This window comes from Theobroma cacao, chromosome 10 (assembly GCF_053813885.1).
Source record: "Theobroma cacao isolate CCN51 chromosome 10, ASM5381388v1, whole genome shotgun sequence".
Classification (NCBI taxonomy): Eukaryota; Viridiplantae; Streptophyta; class Magnoliopsida; order Malvales; family Malvaceae; genus Theobroma; species Theobroma cacao.
Genome location: NC_142648.1, coordinates 4,895,754 through 4,907,511, shown reverse-complemented (window position 1 = coordinate 4,907,511; position 11,758 = coordinate 4,895,754). Strand labels below are relative to the sequence as shown.

At 32.5% G+C, this 11,758-nt stretch overlaps 1 protein-coding gene across 1 annotated transcript; it reads left to right on the top strand.

Moving 5' to 3' along the window:
- Nucleotides 1-3,289: 3,289 nt before the first annotated feature.
- LOC18586484 (dehydration-responsive element-binding protein 2A-like) lies at nucleotides 3,290-4,834 on the top strand. Its single transcript, XM_007009908.3, has 2 exons — nucleotides 3,290-3,480; nucleotides 3,766-4,834. Exon 2 carries the CDS (start codon nucleotides 3,919-3,921, stop codon nucleotides 4,663-4,665), a length of 747 nt encoding a protein of 248 aa, XP_007009970.3. The 5' UTR covers nucleotides 3,290-3,480; nucleotides 3,766-3,918; the 3' UTR covers nucleotides 4,666-4,834.
- Nucleotides 4,835-11,758: the final 6,924 nt, after the last annotated feature.

The window sequence follows — 11,758 nt, the reverse complement described above, 5'->3', positions numbered from 1 at the left end:
TGGGATTGACCTATTTAATTGTCATTGTAAATTTTCTGACAGAAGGAATGATCTGTCAAATTACATCTTTCATGCAGGTTTCTATGTTTTGTTCTGAAATCTACAGGTACAACTTTGACAATCGATCCACTCTGGAGCAAGGATGTGGGCTGCATTATTGAGCAGGCTCAAAAAAACATATGAAAAAAAATGCAGGAACACTATGGGAATACTCATGGTAGTAATTCCTAGCCAGGTTCAGTTTTTGTAATCTTGGTTCTGAAATAATATCTTTAAGTTCTGTCCTCGATTTCTTTCCCAAGTTCTCATTATACTCTTCTTCTTGTTATGCCTCTTGTCCAGAAGTCTCTATCACTTATTTTGCATGAAAGTTTCAATAGATTTATTTGGTAAGTCATTCATGTCGTGATTTTTGTTTTAAACCTGTTACAAGTTATATGCACATAAATCATATCTTTTTTCCTTTTTGAAAGTATCCTAGAATTTTGTAAAAGAGGAATGCCAGGCAACAGTCTTTGAATGACTACATTTGTTTATTATGTCTTAAATTAAGCTTAGCAAGGTCAATTGTCTTCGAGTGAAATTGCATGAAGATATTTGTAGGCTATGAAATATGCTGGCTTGTCTAGTCACTCTGTAAGTTGAAAGTACTCACGAGTTTACAATACAATATGAGGTTAAGACTGTTTTCGAGGAGAAATATGAACATGAATAATGAATAGCACATAGGATGTCGACTGTCAAATTTTAGATTCACTCTCTTCTTGCTGTTTGTAGTTATTTCTTTCTTTGAAACAAGCATGGAGACAGGATAGAGAATTTGAGGGGTGGATGGGTTACAAAGAGAAAATACAAGCATGAATAATTCAAAGTGCATAAGATGTCTGTTGTCTAAGTTTTCCATTTATTCTTACCTTGCTGTTTTACCTTTTAGTTATGTCCTTCAAAGCAAGTATGGAGATGGGATAAAGAAATTATGCTCAGGTTTCATCATTGATTTGCCTCCCAAGTGCTTTTCTCTAACATTAGAATTTCCTTAACGTACTTATGCTGGAAAATCTTGTTGTTTAACTTTTGATTACTTAATTGGTTCTGTATGCAAAAGGGCATTGCATGAGATGATCAATCTTTTACCATACTCTGAGGTTCATGGAGAATATTAGTGTTTTATTTTTACACAGAGTGGTCATTACTGGGTTATCAGAGTGCACTCACTGTGATGTTGACATAGCTGTGAATTCAGTGATGGTGCTCTTAAAAAATAGTGCATTGTGAATTATTCATGATTTCTGGTTCAACAGGGATGGTTGCTGAGGCCTAATTGGGTAAACTCAAGCATATGGTTTCGAAGATTTTCTTAATAGCTAAATTTATATTGTCTTGTTTCTCAAATTAAAATGTTTAAATACTGATGGAATTCTGTACCCTCTATTGATATGATCTGAATGTTACTATTAAACTATGAGAGACTTTTCCTTTTGTGGTTTCTCATTTATTTTCCTAGTAATCGAATCCTGTGATTCTTCCGATACCAGGAAGAGAAAAGCTGGAATATTTAATTATCCTTCCAGATGATGATGTTATGTGTTTTTCTTTCCTTCCAAATTCTGGCTCTGTTGTTTTGCCCATTTGAAGTGGAGAGTTTATCAGGGGATACAGTAATAGTTTCCTTTGGTGCTCATCTCTTGGCTTAACATCTTGTCCTGTTTGAGACACCTTTTTTGTTGCTGGCCTGAGTTTTGCTTGTGCAGTGTAGTTTGCTGCCTACTATGTTATTCAGACTCGGATCCGAGTCCTAGATTAATGAATTCGTTCGACACGAGTGCATTCCATCCTTTTTTTGCTTCTTTTTTTAAAGTTTTTCCTTATATTTGAAGGATCGAACATCCATGTAGATATCGATGAGATAGGTTTACGTACTTCATGGCGAATGGAGAGTCGGAAACGCAAGGGTATTACTAGAAAAAAAAGGTATGGTTTTGTGACAAGATTTTAATTAACCATTATTGCCATGGCAGCATCAGTCATGTAACTTAATGGCAAGGTTTCATTATTGTTCAAAAAAATCATTTTGTTGTGGTGATCAGTATTTTCTACCAGACCATTTATTCATTGAGTTTGTTGCATACGTAGCTACCCATATATTATGCTTATATTCAAGCAATTAATTCTTTACATTCGTTGCATTCCATTTCTTTATGTTCAAACTATTTATAACTTCTAGCACTATGATTCATTATAAGCTATAACCAAAGTACTAACCCTCATGAATCTAGTTAATGAAGAGATAATTGGTTTTTTACTGATATTTTATTTCAATGAACCCTTAATCTCTAGACCCCATGAATTTTCCAAAGATACAATGAACCATAAACTCACTTATTTGTTACAATGGGTTCACTTGAGCTCGTATTGGAGAATGATACAGGGATTGAACATTTTCGATATAATATTTAAAAGATTTTATGAATTATTTTTTGTGTTTAATTAAGTTATTGCATTTTTATTTTGAATTAAATGAGTATGTATAATATACGGTTGAATAATTGACAGTTAATTATTATTATTAATTAAAACGTCATTTATCATTTAATGTTCATATTGCGTTGTTGATATGATCATATTACATCACATATCACGTTATTATTCATTATGACGTATTAAACATGTCACATCAAAATAATGTGTCATTTTAATTAATCGGAAGTAATATATCTTTAATTATAAGAATTTATTTGATTCATAATATCAAAACTTGATTAAATATAATTAAAAAAAGTTGATTTAAAAATTTTTAAATAATTTTTTTAATATATATTAGGAAAAAAATTATTATTTTATCAATTTTTCTTCCCTAGTCAATAAATAACACGTATTACTACTATATTTTTCTATATTTTTTTTTCAAATTTTTGGTCTCTTATGATGCGATCTATAGAATTATTTGACCTTTAGGCCTGTTTGTTTGGGCCATATTCTAGTTGTTTTTCATTTATAATGAACAAGATCCAGATCCATAAAGCGTCAGGAAGCCTATCCAGTGGCAAAACCACAATTTGGTGAACAACTTGGCAGTAGAAAGCTAAACCAGCCCCAAAAGGAAATTCTTGAATACCAAGGAAACTAGGTCTACCTAAGTAGGCTCGGGAAGGTTCGGGTGACACGTGCTAGCTGTCCCATGTGACGAAGCATCAGAAGCCCAACTAAACATCTGCCACGTCATTCACTACGTAAAATATCGGAGCAGAAATATTTAAATATGCGTTCCAAACTTTCCTCCCGCAGAAATCATATTGCTCTTCTCTAGCCATTGGAAAGCTCAAAACAGACTGCTGTCACAGAAAAACCCAACGTGAAAGTTTCACAGTTTCTTTTATTTTGCTTCGGTTTTTTGAGAAAAATAAGGAAAACCCTATTTGGAACAAGTGATAAATAACGGTGAAGAAGGAAGTTCCTTGATTCCTCTGGTTCGTTTGACAGGTTAGTTTTCAGTTCATTCTTTCCTTTCCTTTTGTCTTTTTTTTTTCTTTTTGGGGTTGGGGGTGGATTTTGGGATTTTCATTTTCTTACTTTACTAAATTTCTTTGGGGCATTTTGAGTTTCACTTTTCGAAGTAATTTCCGATTTTTATTTTCTCTGTTACTTGATATTCAAGAAACAGTTGGAGGGAAAAAAGGGTTTAGTGGGTGGGATTTTTTCGTTGTTGCTGTCTATTAACGCTGTATTTGAGTTGATATTTACATTTTTCCCTTAATTGAACTGCAGATTCTTGGGGTTTGAAGTCGTCTAAATTACTCTGTTCTCAACGGCTAGTTTTTAATTCAAGAGGGTTTCGAGAAACCCTTGCTTCCAGAGGCTTTTTTACTGCATTGAGACTGAAATTCTGCGCTGTTGATATAAATTCGGAGAAATTACAAGATGGTTTTTGTTGGTGATCAAAATCCTAAGGTGGGTTCAACTCTGTCAATGGATTCTTCTAGAAAAAGGAAGAGACGTAATGGGTTATCAGTTGCTGACACCCTCAAGCTCTGGAGTCAAAACGAGGAGGCCAAGCACCCGCGTAAAGCTCCTGCCAAGGGTTCGAAAAAGGGGTGTATGAGAGGGAAAGGAGGGCCTCAGAATCAAAGCTGTAACTACAGAGGTGTTAGGCAGAGGACTTGGGGAAAATGGGTGGCTGAAATCCGAGCTCCCAATCGAGGGAAGAGGCTCTGGCTCGGTACCTTTCCCACTGCTTATGAAGCTGCTTTAGCATACGACGAAGCTGCCAGGATGATGTACGGTGAAAACGCAATCCTCAATATGCCTTACGTTTCAGATTCCGACTCAGTTGCAACCACTTCAAACGCGTTTTCTGAGGCTGACTTCATGACTGTGTGGCCTAAGTCTGAAATCTGTGGATATCATGCGTTTGGTGAAGGTGAAAGGATGAATGTTGAGTTTCCTGTGGATTCTGAAGCTCCCTCCACAAGCGGAGTAATTAATACGACAGATGAATTTCAACCTGCAAAACCAGAAGAGGAGTGTATGAAGGAGACAGATTACAGTTGGCTTAATGGATTGGATTTCAGTGAAGATATTCCAATAATTGGAGCGCCTGGTGTCTGGGATGTTGGATCCTACTTTAGTGAGGATGAAGTTTTCAATATAGATGAGATTCTAGGTTGAGTGGAAAGTTTGGGAAGGTATGGAAAAAATGGAGTGTTTTATCTCTCTTCCATTGACATTTAACGCGCAGTAAAAATCTTTTCTTTTCTTTCTTTTTTTTTTTTTTTGATAGCATACTGTAATTATTACAAGATCGAGAAAGTTCTAATTTTGTCTCCATTGAAATTTAGTCACTGTTGTTTTATTTTTTTTTAATTTTTATTAGTATTATTATTACCTAATAATTCATTGTTTAAGAAAATTTACTTCTTTTCCAAAAAAAAAAATATTCATTAACTGTCAAAGTTCTGGCTATTGTAAGAACAATGTTTACATGTAAGATTAAATCACCATATCTTCAGTGCATTATTGGCGTAATATGATTGATTAAAATAAGAATTTAAGGCTCTAAATTAATCAAGCTTTTCAAATAAGTTTGTATTTTTCAAAATCTAAATAAGCTTTATATTTTATGAATTTCACCTAGATAATCTTTACGTTGAAGAAAAATGCACAAGATAAAGATGACTTGATTTTTTTATGTACCGGAAGCGATTGATTGAAATGATCACATCTCAAGTGAAAAGTTTTTTCACTTGACTAATTTTATAAGTTAAAAATGCCACACAAACATTCACGTAAACACACTTAGTCAATAACCTAGCAATTTTTTATGTTCGCATCTTAGATATATTTTTGTTAACATAGGGATTTATTTAAATAAATATAATATAATAGGGGTTTATATAATAGAAAAACAAGGTTTATTTTGATACAACAAAAAAATAGATGTTTATTTAAGAAAAGTGAAAGCGTTTAGGGACTCATTTAGTGTTTTAACTTATTACATTCAATTATTTTTTAAAAAATATAATAAAAAGTTAAATAACATAACTAACTTGATTTCTACTTGTGTACCTTCTTTACATCTAATACCTGTTTATGATATTTTATCAATTGAAAAAGATATTTTTGACTTTTTATTTTTTTTCCCTTTTAAGTTCTTGAGGACCTTATTGGGTTTTCTAGATGGTTCGGTGGATGAGACTTTCAGTCATTCTAGGCACCAAAATTGATAGCAAACTCAAAGCTCTTCTCGACATTTCCAAAGCTACCCTCCCTACTGTTTGAAACCAAAAAACCTATATTGATTTCTCCCTACATTCCTTCTTTATATCTAAAACTTGTTCATGATATTTTATCAATTTAAAAAGGTATTTTCAACTTTTCATTTCTTTTCTCTTTTAAGTTCTTGAAGGACATTATTGGGTTTTCTGGATGGCTGGGTGGATGAGATTTTCAGTCATTCCGGGCACCAAAACTGACAACAAACCCAAAGCTTTTCTCGACATTTCCAAAGCTCCCCCTCCCAACTGTTCAAAACCAAAAATTGATTTCTCCTTACATACCTTTTTTTTTACATTGAACACTTGTTCATGGTATTTTATCAATTTAAAAGGGTAGTTTCAGTTTTTCATTTTTTTTCTCTTTTAAGTTCTTGGACATTATTGGGTTTTTTTTTGGATGGCTAGGTGGATGAGATTTTCAGTCATTTCGAGCGCCAAAACTGATAACAAACTCAAAGCTCTCCTCGATATTTCTAAAGCTCCCCTTCCTAACTGTTTGAAACCAAAAATTGATTTCTACTTAGACACATTCTCTACATCTAACACCTATTCATGGTATTTTATCAATTTAAAAAGGTCTTTTCAGTTTTTCATTTCTTTTCTTTTTTAAGTTCTTGAGAGACATTATTAGGTTTTCTGGATGGTTGGGTGGATGAAATTTTCGGTCATTCTGGGTGCCAAAACCAACAACAAACTCAAAGCTCTTCTCGACATTTCTAAAGCTCCCCTCCTGTTCAAAACCAAAAAACTTATATTGATTTCTACCTACGTATTTTTTCTACATCTAACACCTGTTCATGGTATATTATCAATTTAAAAAGGTATTTTTGATTTTTTATTTCTTTTCTCTTTTAAGTTCTTAAAGGACATTATTGGGCTTTCTAGATGGCTGGATGGATGAGATTTTCAATCATTTTAGGCGCCAAAATTGATAACAAACTCTAATTTCTCCTCGACATTTCCAAAGCTCCCCTTCCAACTATTTGAAACCAAAAAACTTATATTGATTTCTACCTATATACCTTCTCTACATCTAACACTTGTTCATGGTATTTTATCAATTTAAAATGGTATCTTTGATTTTTTATTTCTTTTCTCTTTTAAGTTCTTGAGGGATATTATTGAGTTTTCTGGATAGTTGGGTGGATGAGATTTTCAGTCATTTCGAGCGCTAATACCGATTGTAAACTCAAAACTCTCCTCGACATTTCCAAATCTCCCCCTTCCAACTGTTCAAAACCAAAACTTCATCTTCGATTTCATCAAAACCCCAAACAACAAACACAAACCACATTTCTTCTCTCTTTCTATTTCTCTCTGTAAATTTCTCCATTGAAATTTAGTCACTGTTGTTTTATTTTTTAAAATTTTTATTAGTATTATTATTACCTAACTAATTCATTGTTTAAGAAAATTTACTTTTTTGCCAAAAAAAATATTCATTAACTGTCAAAGTTTTGGATATTGTAAGAACAATGTTTGCATGTAAGATTAAATCACCATATCTTTAGTGCATTATTAGCATAATATGATTGATTAAAGTAAGAATTAAGGCTCTAAATTAATCAAGCTTTTCAAATAAGTTTGTATTTCTTAAAATCTAAATAAGCCTCATATTTTATGAATTTCACCTAGATAATCTTTGCTTTGAAGTAAAATGCACATGACAAAGATGACTTGTTTTTTTTTATGTACCAGAAGTATTGATTGAAATGATCACATCTCGAGTGAAAAGTTTTTTCACTCAACTAATTTTATCAAGTTAAAAATGCCACACAAACATTCTCATAAACACAATTAGTCAATAACCTAACAATTTTTAATGTGTGCATCTTAGACATATTTTTGTTAACATAGGGATTTATTTAAATAAAAATAATATTGTAACGATCCCTCCTCGGTCGATACCGGCGCCCCAGACCTCCGAAAAAGACCCCGCCAAGTCCCGAACAAGCCTTACTCAAAATGCCCGTTAGTTCACTATATACAATCCGATTCCATATTGATACTAAATACAATATACTCTCATACCATGATTTAAATCATAAACATAATAATCGATTCAAGGTTTAAACCATTTAATCACAAGTATATACATCGAAATTCACATTCTTCAATTATTTACTTATAACAAAATCAATATCCGTTTACAACTTATTAAATAAAGTGCTACGACTCGACCTTTAACAGCGGAGCGACTCAGGATAAAATGCTATGAGATGCTTTTACCTATTTACGGTAGACCATATACGTCGATGATTACACATTAGGCCTATCCCTATTTGCAAAAGGGAAAAAAAATGTGAGTCTCACAGACTCAGTGATCATCGGCTCCGTGAGCAGAGGATAGATGGGAAACAAGCAATAAGGTTGAGATTTTGAATAATAAAACTTGCAAAAGTAGATAAAAATATTTAATTCAAACGGAGATTTGTGCCTTATATATATATATATATCGAGAATCTCTTGTAAGTCATAATCAACCATAATGTATATCAAATCAAGTAAGTAAACTTTTATGTAGTGAAAAGGTTAATAAACATTTTCAAACCAAATCAGTAAAATATCATTTTAAACCTCGTGTTCGTAAAAGATCTCTGTAGTCAAAATTATCTCATGTAATACTCAAATCAAATCAATAAAGTTGGGCAAGCTCTCGCGAAACCGAATAGTAACTAGGTTTATACACAGTTCGCAAATAGCCTTACACGCAAGGGTAAAATTCATATAACAGTAAAACTAGGGGAAGCTGCAGGAAACCGCATAATTTCGTTTTCACTATGCAGGGAATAAGAGTCTGAAAACCCAAAGAGATTTTTGTCTCAAGTAGGAAATCAAATAAAATCCTTGGTCCCGATACCACGTAATAACCTCTGAGAGCCTCGCTCCACCAGATCCCACATGTCATGGTAGTCTCACGATGTTGGCTGACATCGAAGAATCAAACGGTCGTAACCTCGTAATCATCTGATGGCCCAGCCACGCATACATATATCACATGCTGTGGCCCCAACCACGCCTAATCGCCCGTCGGTGACCCAATGGTTCTCTAGCTAGAGCTCATTCGTGCACGAGGGTCACACTTAACCGAAGTGACAGTCGGCCTACTCTCGAATCTCTCGGTTTATAAAACCATTTTAGAAATCACTTTATGTCCTTGACATTTCGTTTCAAATTTATTTCCAAAGCATTCAATATAGGGTATGATAAAATCCATCATTTTCTCAAAATATATTTATGCATGAATATCAAAACAATAATTCACATGGTGAATAAGCAATATAACCATGAATGCACACTGCACAAATATAAGGTATAGATTTTGAGGTAAAACAGTGTGAAGGGCTTGTTTTTCGATTTTCAAAACACTTTACATATAATTTATACATATATATATATATATATATATATATATATATTCGAGATGATTTCTAAACATAATTTGCAACCATAATTTCCTAATATTGTTACCAGCACATGCTATTCACAATTTTTATGTTTAAAATAAATCATACGTATAGGTATGTATTTACGAAAATTTTAAAATTGGCACCCTCTACTCACCTCAGAATAGCAAGACACTACATCGCTATTAATTCGAAAACGTATCAACTTATTCCTTCTTGCCTGTCGCTCGTTATTTCCTCCGACCTGCCACCACAATGTACCACCTTTACTTATTTCTCTTAAATATTGAAACCCACTTAATATATATATTTTTTATTTTATTATTATATATATATTTTCCTTTTATGCCCCCATTACCTTTCTTTCACTTGATCTCTTTCTCACCTTTTTTGCTGCAGCTTTCATCCTTCCTCCTTCTTCCTTCACTCCCAACGCTAGCAGCAAGCTCTCTACTTTCACTCTAAAAAATCGACAGCACAATGCCTCTCGTTCCTCTCTCAAAATTAGCTTTACAACCTCTCCTACCTCCCTCAAAACCGACAACACAAAGTCCCCTTTGTCCTTCACAATTCGGTGGCTTAAAGTCCCCTCTCTTCTTCCACCGTTGGTTAGCTCTAGATCAACCCAAAGAACTCTAATTTTTCTTTCTTTTTATTCAGCCATTTTGTCACCAAAACCAAGCTCTCTTTTTCCACCAGCCGCCACAACCCTGCTCTTTCTCTTTTCCCTCCTTCGTCTGGCCGAATTCCTTCCTTCTTTTTCTTTCCTTTCTTCTTCTCTCACTCGGGTCCCCAACTCTCCATACCACTCTCTTTCTTTCTCAAATGGCCGGCTGGTGTAAGCCAAATAAAAGCAAATGATACTATTATTTTTTTTTATGAGCTACATTGTTGGGGATAGCCGGACATGTCTTATCCCATCACTCATATCTTTTATTTATTTCATTTCTCCTTCATTTTTTGCATTGGCCGACCCCCCATTATTCTTTCTTCTCCTTCTTTTCTTTGTTCCATGTGGCCAACCCCCATCTTTCTTAATTCATCACTTAAAATATATTTTTAACTCATGTATTTGCCACATGGCCGACTGCCCACACCATTTTGTTCCAAATTTTTTTTTATTCCAATTGGCTTTGACTTTTCTTCATTCCCATCCACCACTTCCCAATTCTTTTATTTCCTTATTATTTTATTATTTATTTATTTTATTCTCTCCAATTAATGCAATTTACATGTAATTCCTCAACTTCATTTTATTTGGTATACAATTTTCCAATTTTTGTATTTTAAAATTTGATCCTTCCGACACGTTTAAAAATTCTAATTTCCTTTTATCTTTCTTCCTTTACACACATATCACCAAAATATTGAAATTGCACTTCAACGCGATGTCACCATAATATTTTAAATATTTACTTACCCGCGCTAACTTGATTTAATAAAATCACACAGGCACAATTATCATCATTTTTCTTCAAAATTCTTTCTTATTTCTTCTCCCCAACTTAGATTAGTCATATAATCTTTTTTTCATGACAAATTTCGATAACAGATAAAATATTAATATTTTAATATTATTTTTTTAATAAAATAATATTTTATTTCAAAATATTCTTCTTTTTCGTAACCACTTTTCGACCCTTAATTTATATCAAGTGACTTTTCGTTTTATCGATAGGCTCTTACTGATGGCTAAACAATGGTACGGGGTGTTACAAATATAATAAGGGTTTATATAATAAAAAACAAGGTTTATTTTGATACAACAAAAGAATAGATGTTTATTTAAGAAAAGTGAAAGAGTTTAGGGACTTATTTAGTGTTTTAACTTATTACATTCAATAATTTTGTAAAAAATATAATAAAAAGTTAAATAATATAATCTAACTTATATTGATTTCTACCTACATACCTTCTTTACACCTAACACTTGTTCATGGTATTTTATCAATTTAAAGGGTATTTTCAGTTTTTTATTACTTTTCTCTTTTAAGTTATAAAGCATGTTTGGCTTAGTTATTTTTAACTTAAAAGCTATTATAAAACTCTTATGAAAAATAATAGCTTTTAAAATTAAGTTAAAATTGTTTGGTAAATTTACTTTTTATAGGCTCTTTTTTATAGATAAGCTATTTGGCAAACTAATTTATATAAACTCTAATTTTGGTTAAAATGACCATAAAGGGTATTTAATAAATAACTTTCTATTAATCACAAATTTCTTTGTTCAAAATAGAAAAAAATTAACTTTATTTTTTATCTATTTAAAATAAATTTTTGAAAATATAAAAAGCATTTTGTATAACATAAAGTTTATAATTAATAATAAATCATAAAAAAAGAGTTTCACAAATAATTCATAGGCAACACATAATTCATAAATAACTCATAAATTAACGATTTATATTTTTCATCAATGCAATAGCTATTTGGTTGCAGACTCTACCTATGTAACTATCATCCAATGCTCTTCTAGAAGTATATGAACCCATTTCTTCATCATTACTTCTTTCCTCTTGACTTTCAGGAATATAATTGGGATTACGATCACATTTGTCAAACTCCTCATGCATAATGTAG